General features: G+C 36.4%; 1 protein-coding gene across 6 annotated transcripts in view; it reads left to right on the top strand.

Annotated features, from left to right (window-relative positions):
* Positions 1-19,764, top strand: part of EXOC4 (exocyst complex component 4) — a 754,775-nt gene that overhangs the window by 65,469 nt on the left and 669,542 nt on the right. For all 6 annotated transcript variants that reach the window (XR_012002627.1, XR_012002626.1, XM_026010860.2 and 3 more), the window contains exon 6: positions 12,180-12,423. Coding sequence is in view for 4 of the 6 variants with exons in the window: in XM_026010860.2 (XP_025866645.1) it covers positions 12,180-12,423 (244 nt within the window). In the remaining 2 variants the exon portion in view is untranslated. The remainder of the gene's footprint in view (positions 1-12,179; positions 12,424-19,764) is intronic.

Here is a 19,764-nt window from a genome sequence, read left to right as displayed (position 1 = left end):
ACAAATGATGGACAATTTACAGAAGAGTCAGTCCATATACATGGAAAGATTGGCATTTATCCAACAGAGGTTAAGCATCCAGAATATATAAAGAACCCCTATAAATCAATAAAAGAAGCTGCTAATAAGCAAAAAATATGCAAATGTAATATATTAAAAATAGGCACAAATATGCATAAGCAGCTGGTGTAGTAAATATATGAAAGCTTGCTTATACACTCTAGTTAATCAGGTATTATTTTTAAAACTCACTTTATATATATATTCCATCCACAGAGGTTGAGTGATTGGTCCAGGTTCACCAGATGGTAATTGTTGGAAGCTGGCCTCATGCTGTTCTCACTCTAAATAAGTAAGAGATGTATTTTGCAAGCCTTTCTCCTATTTCTCATCAGTCACAGTATTTTGTAATGTACAGGAAACTAATGTCTAATTTAGATGTAGTAATTCAACTATAACTTAGGTAAAAGGATGGGAGAAGTGTGGAAAAAAGCCAATACTTGTAGTAAAATGTTGGTTTAAGCTTTTGGATTCCCATTGTGTCCTTTTATTTGGCAAACTGCCTTTGGAACATTTTGACTGAGCAATTACTCCCGGGGTACACAGGCATTTCATTTGTGGCTTCTTTATTCATTTTATGCATGCTCCTGCTGGGATTGCTGTGACTATAACTATAATGAAACTGGACTTCTTACTTCTTTTCTTTTTGGTACTAGCATAGGTTAAGCAATAAAACCTAAAGAGAGCACAAATTAAATGATTTTTTTCTTTTGCTGCTTTTTTAATGTACATTTTATTTCATAAAGTCTTGTTCTGGGACTTGGTATTTTTCTAAAAAATTTAGGATTTGATATATAAATTCTTTCTACATGGAGTGAGAGCTATGAATCCTAACGTAAAAGGAGATGAATTTTTTCTTCTTGTAACTCACATGTCTAGAATAGTGAAAGTTCTCTAAAACAATATGATGCCTTGTGAGTTACTTCTGTCCTGAGGTTGGGACCTCCCTTGGAATTTTAAATTTTTTTTTTTAATTTTTTTTTTTAATTTTTATTTATTTATGATAGTCACACACAGAGAGAGAGAGAGGCAGAGACACAGGCAGAGGGAGAAGCAGGCTCCACGCACCGGGAGCCTGACGTGGGATTCGATCCCGGGTCTCCAGGATCGCGCCCTGGGCCAAAGGCAGGCGCCAAACCGCTGCGCCACCCAGGGATCCCTCCCTTGGAATTTTAAATCAGTTGTTCCTAAAGTATCCTTCATTTGCTATTAAATATCTTGGTTGATTTCTATGATTAATCATAAGTAGAACAGAGGACTATATACAAAGGAGGCAAAATAGAATTAATAGTTCAGATACCTGTAAATGTAAAAATAAAGCAAGGCCAGAGTTTGTTAATTAAAATACATCTATTTATTAACTATGAATATTATATTCACACATTGGATGTGAATGTAGCAATCATCATGTATTAACTACCAATTAATAAATCTTAATATTTTTCCATATTTGACTCTCTCTTTTTTTTTTTTTTTTTTAAAGATTTTATATATTCATGAGAGACAGAGAGAGAGGCAGAGACACAGGCAGAGGGAGAAGCAGGCTCCATGCAGGGAGCCTGACATGGGACTCGATCCCAGGTCCCCAGGATCAGGCCCTGGACTGAAGGCGGTGCTAAACCACTGAGCCACCTGGGCTGCCCTTTGATTCAGATTCTTTAAAAAAAATTTTGCAGGTATAATTGAAGCTCCCAATGAATGTATTAATTTTTTTCTCAATTCCTTTCCTTTCTCTTTTACCCTAGAGGTCACTACTATTTTGAAAATGTTCCTATCTTTCCCCAGTATGTTTTCATACTTTTACTGTGTGTGTGTATATATATGTTGTATATTTGTAAATATAGAAACATCACATACTTTATATATTCACATATGTATTTGTATGGAAATGTTATAATATTGTGTATGTTTATATAAAGTATATTATTTTAGAGTTTATATAAATTGTATAGCCTAGTTTACATATTTACTTGATTTTAAATCTTTTATTTTTTTTTCAAAGATTTTATTTATTTATACATGAGAGACATAGAGAGAGAGAGAGAGAGAGAGAGAGAGAGAGAGGCAGAGACACAGGCAGAGGGAGAAGCAGGCTCCACAGAGGGAACCCGATGTGGGACCCGATCCTGGGTCTCCAGAACCCCACCCTGGGCCAAAGGTGGCGCTAAACTGCTGAGCCACCGGGGCTGCCCAATATTTACTTGATTTTAATGATATAATTTAAGTAGTTAATTATATCATATGTATCATTCTACTGCTTAGGTTTTATTTTTATTTATTTATTTTTAAAGATTTATTTATTTATTCATGAGAGACACAGAGAGAGAGGCAGAGACACAGAGGGAGAAGCAGGTTCCTCCCAGGGAGCCCAATGTGGGACTCAATCCCCAGGACAGAGATCATGCCCTGAGCCGAAGGCAGACGCTCAACTGCTGAGCCACCCTTAAACTCAACATTGTAATCTTTGCATTTTCTTATGTTACAATGTAGCTCTAGTTTATTTGTTTTAACTACTTATAGTATTTTTTTTAAAATTTTTTATTTATTTATGATAGTCACAGAGAGAGAGAGAGGCAGAGACACAGGCAGAGGGAGAAGCAGGCTCCAGGCACCGGGAGCCTGATGTGGGACTCGATCCCGGGTCTCCAGGATCGCGCCCTGGGCCAAAGGCAGGCGCTAAACCGCTGCGCCACCCAGGGATCCCTTATAGTATTTTATTATGCAATTGCAATTTATCCATTCTATAGGTAGACAAGTTACAAGTTTGCAATTTTTCATTATTAGGAACCTTATAACAATGAGTATTGTTGTACATATTTCTGTAGGACAGTTTCCCTGCCACTGATCTCTTGGGAATGGGTTGTAGATAAATCTGAGATACTGAACCCTTCAGCCTTTGGTGTAGCCATTTGGATCTTGGGCCAGTTGAAATCTCTAGGCAAGTTCTCCTTAGCAACATGCAGCCACCTCCATTTATCCTAGTTGTGCTGGATAAGTACTATTATTTTCCATATGTGCCATGATGCCCCAAAGTGAGGAAGCCTTACTCTTGGGGTACCGTGTATGTTCTGTATGTATAGGAATGGGCATTTTGAACTTCACTTGCCAAACTAGCTAGCTATCTATCTTTGCTTATTTTTTATTTATTTGTTTTTTTAGCGAGAGAGTTGGGGGAGGGGTAGAGAATCTTAAGTAGAATCCATCAATTGGGGACTCATAACCCTTACTTAAGCCAAAATCAAGAGTCAGATGATGAACTGACTGAGCCACCCAGATGCCCATGCCAGATAGCTTTTTAAAAGTGATTGTACCAATGTAGATTTCTCTCAACTGTGCATGAGCTTTTGTTTCTCCATTTACTGCCCTTAAATTTGGCGTTGTTAGACTTTTAATTTTTGCAAATGGATTTTCACAAATCCGACGGGCTTCGTGTTTGTATTTTTTTAGTTTGTTATTTTAGTTTGCATCTCTGAGGTTTCTAGTGGTGTAGAGAATTTTTCCATGTATATGAGCCATTTGGGTCTCTTGTAAATTGTTGTTTGCCAGGTTTTTATTAGGCCATTTCTTTTCTCTATTACTGTGTAAGAGAGTTAAGTGGATGCTAATCATTTTTCTGCTTTTCCACCCACCCCATATAGTTAATCAATTTCATTAGTTTCTGGTTTATTCTTCCTGCATTTCTTTTTAAAAAATAAGTATCTGTGTGTCTATTTTATACCTCTTTTCCATGAAGGGGAATTTTATGTTAGATACTCTCTTATATTTTCCTGTTTTCACTTGTCCTGGAAATCACTCCACTTCAGTTTATATAGATTGTTTTATTATTATTATTTTTAATGCTTGAATAGTTCTCCATTATGTTGATTTATCATAGTTCAATCACTCTCATGTGTGGGTATAGGGGTTTACAGTATTTTGTCTTTATAAGTAGTGATGTGATGAATAACATTGTGCATATGTATTTTCATTGTTTTTGAAGGTGTATCCTTAGGGTAAGCAGCTAGCAGAGGGATAGCACAATCAAAAGAGAAGGCCATATGTATTTTTTTTTTTTTTTTTTGGTATTGCCAAATTCTCTAGAAGAGCTGTAACAGTTTGCATTGTACCATGAGTATGTGAGACTGCTTGTTTTCCCCACAGCCTTCCCAAATAATGTGGTGGTATACTTTTTCATTTATGCCCATTTGAGAGCATATCACATGGTATCACAATATTGTTTAATTTGCATTTCTCTTATTAGTCAGTTTGAACAATTTTCCTTATTTTTAAAGCCCATTTTAATTTTTTTGTGAATTGTCATTTATCCACTTTTTTTCCTATTTTATCTTTAATTCTCTTACTGTGCTATGTTAATGGACTTCCCAATATTGAACTGATTTTTCACTCCCTAGAATAAATGTCTCTTGATGATGGTGTGTTACTTTCTCAATGTGGTGGTGAATTCTGTTTGCTAATATTTTACTTAGAATTTTTGCATCGATGTTTATAAATGATACTAAGTCACATCAGATTAAGGCTTCAGTATAATAATTTGCTTCATAAAAGGAGTTGGGAAGTTTGTCTTCATTCTCAGTGCTCTAGAACAATTGATGGAACATTAGGGTTCTCTGATGTTTGAAGGTTAGGGAATTTCCCTGTGAAAACAGTTGGATCTGATATTTTAAAATATTTTTGTTCTTTATTAATATTTTCTATTTTTTTCCATAAATTGTTCTCTTTAAGCATTCTAGGGTCTCTAGAATCAGTTTTAATAATCTGTCTTTTCCTAGGAAATTATTGATTTTGTTTAGTTTTCAATTTTATTTATACAAAAATCTATGAAGTATTTTCTAATGATTTTACAATTTCCCCTTTTTTTCTTTTTCTTTCACTAACTCTCTTTTCTTGATCACAGTAGCTGGTGGTTTAGCTATTGTCTTAGGTTTTTTTTGTTTTTTGTTTTGTTTTTTTGTTTCTGTTTTTAATTTTTAAGAAATAACCAGTATTTTAATTATTGATTAGGGCTATTTTTCTGTTCTTTACCTCATTTTCTGCTTTTATTTTCTTTTTTGTGCTTTCTTGTTTATTTTTTCTCCTGATCTAGACATTTGAGGTCATGTATTTTAATTCTTTCATTTTTATGGATAAAAGTGTTCAATTTCAGGATTTTTTTTTCTCATCATTTTAAATGTGCCCCATAGTCATTGATATTTAATGTTTACATTATCATTTAAAAATATTGTCTCATTTCATATAACACATAAAAAAAAGTGCTCATTACATCAAATGCCCTCCTTAATGCACATCACCCGTTTAGCCCACTCACCACCCATTTCCCCTCTCACAGCCTACAGTTTGTTTCCTATAGTTAAGAGTCTCTTATGGTTTGTCTCTCTCTCTGATTTCATCTTATTTTTCCTTCGTTTCTTCTATGTTCATCTGTTTGGTTTCATAAATTCCACATATGAGTGAAATCATAGGGAATTTGTCTTTTTCTGACTGACTTGTTTCACTTAGCATAATGCCCTCTAGTTCTATTCATGTCATTGCAAATGGCAAGAATCATTCTTTTTGATGGCTGAATAATATTCCATTTTATATCATCTATTTATATCTATATATATCTATATATATATCTCCTGTGTTTTTTTATCCATTCATCTGCTGATGAACATCTGGGCTTTTCCCATGGGTTTGGCAGTTGTGGGCATTTTTGCTGTAAACATTGGATGTGTGTGCCACTTCAAATCACTATTTCTATATCATTTGGATAAATACCTAGTAGTGCAATTGCTGGGTCATGGGTTACCTCTATTTTTAAGTTTTGGAGGAACCTCCATACTGCTCTCCAGAGTAGCTGCACCAGTGTGCATTGTTTGCCCTTGTAAGTTGTGATCCTGTAGACCTTGAGGACTTTTTAACTTAGGAACTTAACAGTTTTAGTGGGATATATACCCTGGAATTTTTTTTTTTTTTTTGTGGTTAATTTTCCCAGATGCCCAGTGGGCTCTTTCATATTGTAGATTCAATATTTCTTTTTTTTTTTTTTTTTTGCTTTATAATTTTAAGTAGTCTGTTCTGTTATTTGTTTTTCTTCTAATATGTTACTTTTTTCTTTTCCTGTCTTCCATTTCTACTACTTTCTCTTCGGTCTTTGTATTTCTTTCTTTATATCCCTTTTATTCTCTGTTGGTTCCTTGAATTTCCTTAGTACCCTTAATGAGATACTCATTTGAGTCTGTTTTCTCTTGGACACTTTATAATTTATTCTTCCTATCTGAAATAATAGCCTTTTTCTTCCATATCTCTCCTGAGTTTAGTCCATTTTCTTATTATACCTTTCTTTTATTGGTCTGTGTCTGTTCTTAGCTTTAGGATTTCTGACTTAATGTGGCTTTTTGTATCCCCAAATTCTTGTTTGAATATATTCCTACCATCTGGAGTGTTGTCATCTAATTTCCTTGTGCTTCTTGGTGGTTGCACCAAGGGAGTTTTCTTGTGTTAATGTGTGTTGGATGTTTCTGTATACCTTTATGCAAATTTGTTCATTTTTTTTCTTTTATGGATTTGGGGTATTTTATAGAATTCCTAACTCATTGGCTCCCTCTTCTGTCAGCATAGCAAAATCCTAATCCTTGAGTGTATTAATTGATTTGATGGTAAGAGAAGGTTGTTCTCAGAATTTTAACTCTTGTGGGATCCTGAATTTTCCCTTAATGCTTCTTTCTCCCTTCACCATCCAGTAGCTAAAGGGTCTTTCTCTCTTTCTTTTGTCTTATTTCTCCCATAGAAGCTGGAGGTCTCAAATACTGCAAGTTGTCTGATTTTAAACTTTCTTCTCTGTAGTCCATGATCTCCTCTTTTTTTGGATACTTTTTGAGTATTTTGAACTTTAGGGTGGACGTAGTCTTTTTTAGAGATAGTTTTGGATCAGTCACCAACCCCCATGTCTTTTCATAGTTTCTTCAATAGCCTGCTATTGCTTGTAACAAAGCCTTGTGTCAGAGTAGGGGTGGGACAGGAACCTGAGAGATTGTGTGCTGGGATTTGGTGTTCTTTTAATTTTTACTTACAGTTGTGAATTTGGGGCAATTTCTGTCTTTCAGGCTATCCGGAGGGTATGATTTGTAGGAGTTTTGTTTGTTTTTCTGGTTGTTCTATGTTGTTTTGGAGGAAATAAGGAGAAATGGGCACCTAAGCAACTACTATTGTCTCCAGCAATCCAGGAGTTCCTAAAGCTAGAAGTCCTAAAAGTACTTTTTTTTTTTTTTTTTTTTTTTACTTTATTGGGTGTTTGTTTTTGGGCTTTGATGTCACATTACCTCATTTAATATACACAGTTGTGTAGATAATATTATTTCCATTTTACAGATGGAAAAATTGAGGTCCAGCAAGATTTAATGACTTGTGAGAGATTTACACAATGAGAATGTAGTAGAGTTGATAATCAAATTTAAAGTCGTATGATGCTCAGCTCTTGCTCTTTTTACAGGATCGTACTGTCTCTTTGAGCAATTGAACTTACAAGGCCTAACACATTATTGAATATTGATATAAACTGTCGATTTCTTTATGGGTTCCATGGGTCTTTTCTTATTCTATATCCCTCTTAAAATTTTTAGTAACCACTTCTCTGCTGGTGGCTACTCGTTGACCTTCAGAGATGCATATTCCTGGCTCCAAAAGAGAGAACTTATGTCAAGTGTTGTCCCAAGGGAAACTGAACATGTGTCAGTTTTGTTTGTTTTTATCGTATTAGTCTACCTTGCACTCCATCTTCCCCCTGAAACATACCATCATTTTCCCCATGACCCACTTTCTCTTATGGAAGGACCAGTGCATATTCATTGTGCTTTCAAATCTATCTCACTGCAATGTGGGGTTCATCTCTACCTCTGAGTTGAAACTGTTACTATGCTGAGGAAGGAAAAAAACCCCTAGCTTCATGTAAATGATAGCTCCAAGTAGCATTTAGCAGTAGCTTTTGGCAGCCTCCTTTCAGGAGTGGGGTGTTATATTGTCTGTAGTTTCCTTTAAAGTAATTTAATCTGCACCTTAAGGGTGCTTAGTTAACATTTTTGAAGTACCTTAATCAAGGAATCCACACTTCAGGGGTAGTTAGTTAACATTTGAAAGACCCTAATCAAGATTCTATACTCCAGGGGCAACCAGTGCATCAGATGCTGCTGTCTCCATCTGTACCAGTGGGTGCATTAATTAGAATAAAAGATGTTAGAAGTAATTTTTCATCGGTGAAACGAATGGTATTTAAGATACAGAGTTGACCAGTTATCTCCACTGGGACATGAAGATAAGGATTTTGATAGGGCCAGAAGCCTACCTCGTTGGTCTAGAGCTTGATTTGGTCGTGTGCTCATAGCCCTTGATGGAGGATTTTATCAGCTCATCTGGCCAGTGGTGCAGGTGACCTCTCTGTAACACCCATGGGCCAGACCTTGCCTGCCTGCTTCTCCACACAGAGGTTGTTGGACACAGACTCTGGCCTCACTTATTTTTTCTATTCCTAGTCTACAGAAGTGTTACTCTCCATTTTGAACCAGACTATTTCTTTATAACTTCTTAGTTCATATTTTGTGTATAACTGTGTTTTGAGATTGGGTTATCTTGAGAATTTACAGTGCCATTTTGGCCAGAAACACAGAATTATTAAGTGGTAACTTCTTATTTTCTACTTGCCAGTATCATCACTCTTCTGAGGACGGATTCCCATCTTTGGGGGCAGCACTGTGGATATGTAATTCTCTTGATACTTTATTGGGCTAATTAGGCTTCGTAATTTTTTTGAAGTCTCCTTACCATATTGGATTCTGTTCAACATGACACAGTTCTCCTGTTATATAGACATAATGTTCTTGAATATAGCATGTAAATGAAGTCATATATATAGGTCCAAATCATATACATCATATTTACCTTCTTTAGTTTCCATGCATAGTATAAAGCATGATGTTTACCAGGAGTTTCTGTGGGAAACACTACCATTATCTCTTAAAATTTCATGAACATGCATAAATGTTAAGTTAAATAGTAAAGCTTATTCAGTACAAAGTTAAAATGTATCACCAGGGTTCTTGTGCAAATTTGATGATGTGTGTATATAACCATGGCATGTGTTACTAATATTTTCTTACCAGATGTACCAAGAAAAGAAAGCAGTTATGGACTAGTCTACATTGCTTCCTGTACTCACTGGGAAACAAAAGTTAGTTTTCTTTTATAGAACACTTAGCTGATTAAATGGATTATTCACTTCATCTGTCATTTTTTTTAAATGGGCTATCTGTAATCTAGGTGCACATAATTACCTATAGGCCATGGAACCAGAGATGTATAGGTTTGTTCTAAGGTAGTAGAATCATGGAATTTTGGAGCTTGAAAAGACTGGAGATACCATCTAGTTAATCATTTCATGAGTCCCAAAGTGTCTTGTTAAACCTTCATGAATCCATACTTAGCCTGAAACCACAGACACGACTTAGGCATGTATATCTACACATCCATCTCTCTCTGCTTCCTTCCCTGTCTGTCTATGCGTGTAATAAGGAACAATTGGAGCCAGTAGGATTTTAGTAATAGTAATGAATAAGAACAAGAAAGTCAATATTTAGCACAGTCCTGCCAGTGAGGGTCTTCAAAACCAGGTTCAAGAAATCCTTGCTTGATAAGCATCTTCAGAGCAAAAAAGGTCAGAGAGAACTGGGTAAGAGAGTACAGTATTTCTAATTATAAAGTGTTCTAAAACCTACACAGTGAGTACATATTATATCACTATAGATACAAGGGAAGGATTTGGTGTTTCGTCATTGGGAAGTATGTATGTTTTGTTCTAGTTCAGGTGTGAGACCCAGCTGCATTCTTTTCGTACAAGACTTTTTCCATAAAGCACCAATAATTCTATCTGACCTCATAGGGTTTTTGTGATTATTGGGCTAGTCTTCGTGGTTGATCATATTATCCTTTTAAATTGCCTTTTAATTTTCAGCTGGTGTAAGTGAAATAGATAATATAAATCAATTAATATTGGATCTGTTCAGTGTTTATGCTCTAGGTGATTTCAGGAGACAAACAGAAAGATAAGGTTCTAAACAAATGTGCCATTTGGGGTTGTGGCATTTTATTATACTTTGCTTGTTATTTTTTTAATAGCTCATCTATCATATTAGTACACATGTAAGTAGCTATATGCCACACCATCTTAGGGCCTCATTGATTTAAAGTACATTTATCTCATCACCAGTAGCTCCTGTAGCAGGTGGTTGCAACATGCAGGTGGCCCTTGGCTTGTGTCTGTTGGTGACTCATATGTGCTCTTTCGTGAAGATGATTTTCTCTCAGCTAAGTTTCTATTACTTTTTTCCCTGCCTGAAGCTCTGCTTATAGTTGTGCTTCATTTTCCCTCTCTAACATGCTGAATTTAGAGACTCCTTGGCTGCTAAGTATTTCTCTCTTCTCACTGCTGGGATTGGTTTTGCAGGATGCAGGAATTCTGTGGTCTGAGGTATCTAGTTCTTAATGTATAAAAACAAAACCAGTAACTAAAATGTCTATTCTTGGAATGTCACATTTGGAAATATCAAAGCCTTTTTTTTTTTTTTTAAATTTGCCATCAGAATTGTCATCTTCAGAGGCTTAAGCCACCTTGCTTCTACTCCCACTTGATTAGTATTAAAATTTATTAAATTAAATACCACATCATCAAATATCCTCTATGTTGCAAAGAAAATCCTAGGAATTTGGTCATTCTTGATATGCTTCTGTGTCTCCACATGGTTTTCTGCCTCATGGATAAGTACGTAGGGGACTTTTTCAGTGAAGATCGAGCTCATTGAAGTAATTATGTCCTGCATGTCCTTAACTTCTTTGGGCTCAGATTTAAGTACATTTTGTGAGTTGGGAACAAAAAGAAAAGGGTATGAGGAAAATGGCCTGCATATCATGTGAAGTAGGGGTTTGGGAGACTTTATGCAGTGGTTACAAGGATTTACTCCATCATGAGATACTTTCATTCTTCCCTAATAAATAGATTGGAGTGGCGCTGAAAACCCTGGAGTGAACTCATAGTATCACTGAGCTTGAGTCTACTAAGTAGAATGGCATGCATTCTCTTTCAGGATATCACATATTTTAAAAACCTGCCAGTTATTTTGAAGAATAGAGAAGAGGGAAGATGGGGAAGGCTTTAACTATGTAGGGTTCATTTTCCAGCTTTTACTCACTTTTGCTTTACTCGTTCTTAATCATTTTTAAAATGAGAGAATTATTTTGAGTATTTTGGGGTACATACCTCTGTGTGTGTGCATTAGTCTGAGGGGAAGGCATGTGGTGGTCAATAGATAGCAGAGATCTCAGATCCCTATCCCTCCTTTTCCCCAGCTCCTCACTGGGCGGTAGGAACCGCTGTGCTAGTCTGTCCTCTTTTATTCCCAAACCAGGTGGTTTTGATGAAAGCTATAGTTAACAGATCTGCAGAGACTTTTGACACATAAAATTATTTCTCAGAAAACTAACATGGATTAGCAAGACCTGTTTTCTGTAGACAGTATTATAGTAGATCTGTGTTTAAAGAAAAATAGAAGGTGGTTCTTTTGTATTTATGAAAACTCTTCATTACTCTTTCCCTCAGAGTATTGTCTCACTTGCACATATCATTCTTCATTTTTCTATATCTCTAGCCATTTGTTTTAACTGATTTACCTTATTTAACTTACCTCTTTTTATCAAGTTACTTTCTTTTCTAACTACCAAATAAGAGTTTTGAGACTGTGGTCAGGCTCTTTAGAATTCTTCTGTAGCACTCAAGTATGGCATTTTATAAGCAGCAAATGCTTAATAAATGTCATGAACTGACTGGCTCATCGTAGAAGTGGCAGTCTGTGGGAAACTTTCTGTGGACATTTGCTTGTTTTTAATGGCTTCCACCTCTTATTATAACTGATGGGTATGATTCACGGAATATAACTTATTTTGTGATTCTTTGTTACTATGTGAATATAATTTAATTAAAAATTTAATTGAAAAATCTCTTGCTCCTTTAAGACGTAATCAAAGCTGTGATCTCATTTATTCAACTTGTTCTGTTTTTTGAATCTTGTAATGGAACTTTTTTCTTTTTCTTACAGCAAGGGAGATAAACCTGCAGGACATCAAGGAGGATTTGGAATTGGATCCAGAGGAGAATAGCACCCTTTTTATGGGCATTCTCATCAAAGGACTGGCCAAACTGAAGAAGATTCCAGAGACAGTGAAGGCTATCAAAGAGCGCTTGGAGCAGGAGTTGCAGCAGATTGTGAAGAGGTCTACCACCCAGGTGGCAGACAGTGGCTATCAGAGGGGAGAGAGCCTCACTGTGGAGAACCAGCCAAGGTAACTGGCATGTGATGTGTTGTTCTGAGAACTCTACATTTTTAGGATGGGGGTTAGGTGAACAACTTTCGTTGATGTTATTTCTTTGACTTGGGCTGCTAGAGCTGATACAAACTCAGATTGATGAAAATGGCTGAATAGGCATCATTCAGCTGGTTTTTGATGTAGTTAAGAAGCTTTAAAGCGGGGATCCCTGGGTGGCACAGCGGTTTAGCGCCTGCCTTTGGCCCAGGGCGCGATCCTGGAGACCTGGGATCGAATCCCACGTCGGGCTCCCGGTGCGTGGAGCCTGCTTCTCCCTCTGCCTATGTCTCTGCCTCTCTCTCTGTGTGTGTGTGACTATCATAAATAAATAAAAATTAAAAAAAAAAAAGAAGCTTTAAAGAGTATTGTTCATACTCAGATGAAAAAAATGAAAAATGTAGTGATTGAATATTAAATACTAAGCAGTACTCAAGTCATTTGCATATATTATTTAATTCTCACTACGACTTTATGAGCTACTTATCTAGTATCTACATTTTACAGTCCAGGAAACTGGGGCTCAGAAACTAGTAATTAGTTCAAGGTGACAGAAAAAGTGACTGGCCTTGGAGTTGAATGCAGTATATAGTCTTTCTCTGTCCTGTGCTTGCTTCTTTAATGTGTGGTGATATTTACCAAAAAGATAGGTCGTTTCAGGAGTTCCTCTATCTATTTAAGATAGCTAATAGGATTTGGATTTCATAATTCTTGTTTCATAAGGGGAACCTAAAATTGTTCTATAGTCCTAACTCTGTCTTGACTCATACACTGAGAGATCATGTCTCCAAACCAGAGTTCAGGGCATAATAGACTGATATCACTTGACCATGGGACAAGATATTTGAAATGGAGGCTTTTCTAGAAAATCCAAGATATACTCTACACAGGTTCTGTTCCCTGCCCCTCTTCTCTGCTTCTGTCCCCCTCCATGTATACCAGGGCAGGAATTTGTTACAGTGTGAGGTAGGGAAAAACCACTGGAAACTACAACTTTGTGTGAGGACAAAGGGCAAAGTGGAGAAGGTCTTCTCAGTTGCTCCAAGAATGTAAGTTCCTGGGAGGTGCCAGATAGTATATAGAAGGGATCATAATCTCATGGAACTGTTGTTAAGGAAACTCTACTGTTTGTACTTAGGACTTAAAGAAATACTTTTTTAAAGAGCAAATAATAAATTTAAGGAGAAATCATAGCTTGCTTAGAATTCCCCAGACTTCAAATATTTTGGGAAAATTAATGTGTTCTATTTACATTTTCTATATTTTGATATATCTAAATAACATTGATTTTGATTATACTTTAAAACTTGTAAAAAAAAAACTCGTCAAAAATAAATTCCCTTAAAAACTTCTTTAAAAAATGCAATTGGTATGGGAACACGTGGGTGGCTCTTGGTTTCCACTCAGGTCATGATCTCATGGGTCATGGGATTGAGCCCCGCATCAGACTCAGGTCAAGATCTCATGGGTCACGGGATCAAGCCCCGCATCAGACTCAGGTCATGATCTCATGGGTCATAGGATTGAGCTCCACATCAGACCACACTGATTGGGGATTCTGCTTGAGGGTTCTCTCCCTCTCCCCCTCCTCTCTCTCTCTCAAATAAATAAGTCTTAAAAAAAATGCTGTTGGTGAAGAAACCATCTTCCACCCATCTCCTGCCATAGACCATTTCAAAGAATGTATTTTGATGTTTTGGAGTTAAGCAGACCTGATTTTGAATGCCAGCGCTGTAATCTGAAGAAGATAACCCATGTCTTAGAGGGTTGCTTGCACTAGATGAGGTCATGTGATTAGAATTTAGTAAAGTAGCACCAGGAAGAACTATTACATGCATAAGTATATATGAACACACACTTTTTATTTTTTTATTTTTGCTTCCTTCTTGAACTTCCATGTTCTTTGATCACTCACATTGTCATCTAGAGAGGCTGGGGAATGGTTCTAAATTGAACTTTGCTTTTCTTCTTTCTTTGCCTGGTGCCTGGATTTCCGTGAAGACCTTTTGCCTCCTTACTAATGAATACTCCAAAATTCTGGCTTGCTATTTGCCCTGTTGCTGCAAGTCCCTAGATGAATACACTGAACTTTCATAGGGAAATAACGTGACTGTAGTGTATATTGGAAATAAAACGAAAGGGCACGGATCAATAACTTTTCTGCAAATCTCATTACAGTACCCTTAAAAGCAATGTGTCTTTCATAGAATTTTGACCCCTTCCTCTTCCATTCCCTAAGCCCTTTCCACAATTCACAAGTGGAAATTACAGCTGTAGAAGTAGAAATTCAGCATAGTGCCCGAGGAAATAATAAATGTTTCTCTATGAGGAATGAGTTAGCAGAAGGGTTCCCCCCCAAACCCCCCTTTAAGCCTTTTTGTTGTTGGTGGTAGTTAGAGCTTTTATAGGCAGGATGTGTTGCATACTGGCAAGTGAACAAACTATCTTGGTTTCAGGTGTATGGCATGATCCCATTTTATAACATGTATGAATCTGAAAAATTGGGCCCAGACTATTATGAGATAAAATAGACCAGAGAAAGCAAATACTTAGAGTGAACCACTCTTCTTGAAGATCAAAGATTAAAGTCTTGGGCTGGGATTCCAAATGACTGATAATTTTGAACTAGGCTGTGGTGGCTCTGTGCTTGAAAGCTTTAAAATGCTTTAAAACTCACAAATTAATGACCTTGGAAGTGTCATTCAAGAGTGATTGGCATTGTTGCTTCTAGAGGCTGAAAATTTTAGAAGGGATATTGTCAGATTATCCCTTGAAGCTTATATAGTATTTTGTGTTCATCAAACTGTACTGGGATATGTTACTGGCATTTATTTTAGAAAGAAGTCAAGTCACAATACTTTATATTATTTATCATTCATGGAATCTTATGATAAAGTACAAGAATCTGTTTTTCTTAAAGTTGGAGTGTAGGCAAAAAGAACCATAAATTCTTTTTTCCCCCCCAAATGTACCTTCTTTCCCTCACCCCCCAGTGAAATAACCTCTTCTAAATCATTAGCATATACATACTGCTCTGAGGCAAGATACCAGTACTGTAACTTTCCTTAAAAGTTTCATTGTTCAGCATAATCTTATTAAATATATTCTGGTTGTGATGCATTGCAGGACTGTTTCATTTGTCTTTATGTAAAGAGAATTAATGTGGTGTGCTATTTTGCTAGAAAAGAAGGAACCAGGCTAGTGAATTGTCATACTTCACTTCCTGCAGAGCCAGAATACTTCTGTAGCCAGTTTTTAAAAATTACTTTGGTGACCCACTTATTTTTTTTTATCTTCCCCCACCTCTCTCCCAACTATCAGTTGTCTATTTATAGGAGAGATAGTCTTGCTGTTCATTCATAATCTATGAAGTGTCTATAAACCTCTGCTTACTATTAAAAATATTCAAATATTGTTGCCAACTCGGTATAAACATTAGAGCAGCATGTGCTTTGCTAATCTCCCAGAACCTCCTGCTACCCATAATTTCCTCAGAAAGACAGGCAGTGTCTTCAATTTCAGATGGCTAATGTGGTCTGCAGTCTGGGCAGCTCATTACCAATTTCTTCATCTGCTGCTGCCTAATTACTGATTCTTTCCCAAAATCTAGCTCATGAGCATTTCATACCATTTTTGTGTCCAAGAAGCTGGAAGAAGAAGTTCTGTAATAATCAACAAATAGGAAAAGCATGAGGAAGAGGCAAAAGAAAGAAAATCCTTTCAAGGTGCAATGTCAAGAATATGGAAGAGAGAGCAATGGGAGAAAAGATAGTGATTGGCATGTGTGAGGCACCTCTTCCATCTATTTGAAAATGGGCCTGTTTAAATGTGGAGGTAGCAAATCATTGCAAGAGGAGGTGCTAGAGAGTGACTCTGCTTTGGTAGAACTGCAGGTCTTGGAGAGGGCAGACCAGATTGAATGCGATGAAGCCATGACTGCTATGGAAACCTCTTTTCCTTTTGGAAAGAGATCATTTTGCCATGTTCCTTCATCTTTGTTAGGAACAAAGGGAGATTAAATGTCTGCTCTAAAAAGCAGGGAACATTACATGTTCTGTGCTCACCGGGATATTAAAGATTTGTGGGAAACAAAGGAGAGAAATATGCTTTGATGTTAAATGTAGTTGTGTTTGGATAATGTAAATTTTTCTTTCTTTATTTTGTAACTATTACTAAGTTCTGGTGAAAAGTAGATTCATTGTTTAAGAATTAAAGTACTGAAGTTATTTCTTTTTTTTAATTAATTAATTAATTAATTAATTTATGATAGTCACAGAGAGAGAGAGAGAGAGGCAGAGACACAGGCAGAGGGAGAAGCAGGCTCCATGCACCGGGAGCCCGATGTGGGACTCGATCCCGGGTCTCCAGGATCGCGCCCTGGGCCAAAGGCAGGCACCAAACCGCTGCGCCACCCAGGGATCCCCCTGAAGTTATTTCAAACAGAAGAAATAATTGAAAGTTAAATGCCAGTTGGGGGTATCAGTATGGAAAAATATACCTGTTTGGAGACCAACAGGATCATGACCATTAGATTACCTTCTATGATCTGTGTCTGTGTATGTTTGGTTATCCTCTAACTGCTCCTAGAACAGAAGCCCTGAGAGAGAATGAGTTTGCCTTCCTCGGCACCCTATCTCCAGAATGTGGCATACTGCCCACCTGACCGCTAGTGAATATTTGTTGAATGGAAGAATGGATTCCACATACACTGAATATCTACCATGGACCAGATACTGGGCTGAAACACAAATAAGACATAGTTCCTGTCCTTACAGAGTTTAAAGTCTAGAGGGGAAGACAGGCATTAATCAAAGAACTTTTCAATATGTATATTACTACAAATTGTGTTAAGTACTATAGAGGAAAAACAAAGTGTGCCATGAGAGCATATAATCAATCACTGACACTTGATTGGGCCGGGGTAAGTGAGCATTGATGTGTTTCTTGTGTTAGTGTTTTTATAAAGTGAGGCAGCTGCTACATTTTGTAATAGTTGTTATCAATCTCTGTTCATCGGATAACACCTACCAGTTGCGCTTCTTGCCATGCAGTTAGTCAAGCTAACTGCAAGAGGAAAGCTTCTAGGTTCTCAACAGACCATTTACAGTTTGTGCTGACCTCTGTGCTTGATAAGATTTTGATAAGTATTGCCCATTGTGCTTTTTCTAGTACCAAGTTTTCATGTCATCACTAATGTTTGAGGGCTTCTATGTTCCCTTGCCAACAGATTGTATTAGCAAACGTTTTTATCTTTGCCAGTCTAATAGGTGAGAATGGTATTACCATGGTGGTTTTGATTTGCATTCTTTTCTTTCATTAATATGAGTAAGGTTAAGCTTTTGTGTAAGAACATAATTTGTTATGATTCCTGGGTATAACTTCAAAATAATCTGGATTGAGAGTGGGTAGAGATATAGATAAAATAATGTTAGCCATAAATTATACTGAAGCAGGGTAATAGGTATGGTTTATTATCCTATTCTTGTCCTTTTTAAAATTCGAAATTTTCAATAATACAGGGTTCAGATAATGTTTATTTCCTTTTCAGTGAACTATCTACTTTCCTGGTATATTTGGGGTTTTAAAAATTGCTTTATAGGAACTCTTTATTAAGAAAATTAATTCCTTGGGATTTATTTAATAATTTCCTCTCATTTTTTCTCTTTTGACTTTGTTTATGATCTACGATCCTACTATCCTAAATACTTTGCTCTTGATCTCATCTGATCTTCAGAAGCTAAGCAGGGTTGGGCCTGATTAGTACTTGGATGGGAGACTTTGTTTATGATGTCTGGCATATATTATGATTATAGTTTTTGTTGTTATGAAGCTATATTTATCAAGCTTTCTTTCATAGCTTCTGAGTTTTGTGTCATACTTAGGTCTTTTCTACTCTTAGACTGTAAATAAAATTTCTCAACTTTTTTCAAGGATTTATATAGTCTCATTTTTAATATTTATGTCTTTGATATATCTAGAATCTCAAGGAGTGGCCACACCACTTTTAAACAGATGTAGCACTGAACTGTATTACAGCGGGCTGTATGCCCCTTTCATTTCTGCCTCCTATGTATCTACCTCATAGTTTATTGTCAGTGTTAGCTGAATGCTTGCTGAATCATTCTAATGCTGAATCACTTACTATATAGTCATTTTTTTTTTTTCAAGGTTGGTATTTGTCTCATTTCATAAAACTTTTTTTTCTCCTGATTTGTCAGTCAGTGAAGGCTGGTAGGTTTGTAGAAATCATTGAATTACTGCTATAAAAGTTGAAAAAAATAAGCTTTAAGGAAATTTTTAAAACTCAGAGTCCAGAACTTGGAATAGGGCATATTGATAAAATAGGGCATTCTTACAAAGTGGTTCTATGAGTCAGTCTAAAGGCTCAGTCCCCAAGTAGTACAAATGCAGTGTTTATGAAAAGACAAATAAATGAAACACTTCCTTTTTTTTTTTTTTTAAGACCTGTGGCTGGACTCAGGGATGTGTGTCTTTTTCAAATAAGTAGCATTTCCTTTCATTTTTTTCTTTTTCTATTAGTTTTCCTTCTCCTAAGTCTCTGAAATGTAGGATTTTGTGAGATTGGTTATTTTATTTGACCAAAAGTCACTTAAGAGCAGCTTTGAAGCAAGGTCAAGCAGTTGTCCTTGTGGCTTCTTGTAGCCATTCCCAAGCACTGCATGTAGCACCTGGACATGCTTGGAATCAGGGAGGGCCTTGATGTAATTTAGATGAGTAGTTAATTCAAATCAAAGCAAGTGGGAAGCAAGTAAATTTAACTTCAGTGATTATGATATCATTTGATTAAATCTCTACTTTTGATTACACATATCAGTGAGAACATGCTTTAAATACACTCAACTGTTAAATACTGAAGGGTACGAATAGGATGAACCAACGACATACAGAAGAAATTCCACTACTTTCAACTAGAACATATCCCCTGCAGCTTTATTGTAGTATTTTTAGAACAAATGAAAGGAGTTGATTCTTCACATGTGGGATTTAATATACCAGTTGTTAACTAAAACATAAAATTTATTACCATGGAGGGTAGTACAGGTTCCAAATCTATGGATGTCCTAGTAAGAATCAATAAATTAATTGGCAAGAGCTTCATAACACATCCAGTGAAGTAGTAATGTTAGTAATCTTCTTTACTCGCTTGTAAACGTGAAATTGGACAGCTGTCTTTCTGATTCTGTATTGTTCTTGGGTTAGAGTCTTCTGAGAAAGGGTGTTTGGCTAAACAGGACAGGTCTAAATATTACAGTGTATAAATCTTCACTTATATTTGTCAGAGTTAAAAACACATCACTC

Source organism: Vulpes vulpes, chromosome 7, assembly GCF_048418805.1.
Source record: "Vulpes vulpes isolate BD-2025 chromosome 7, VulVul3, whole genome shotgun sequence".
Lineage (NCBI taxonomy): Eukaryota > Metazoa > Chordata > Mammalia > Carnivora > Canidae > Vulpes > Vulpes vulpes.
Note: the sequence above shows the minus strand (reverse complement) of the source record. Positions and strands in the feature narration are given on the sequence as shown.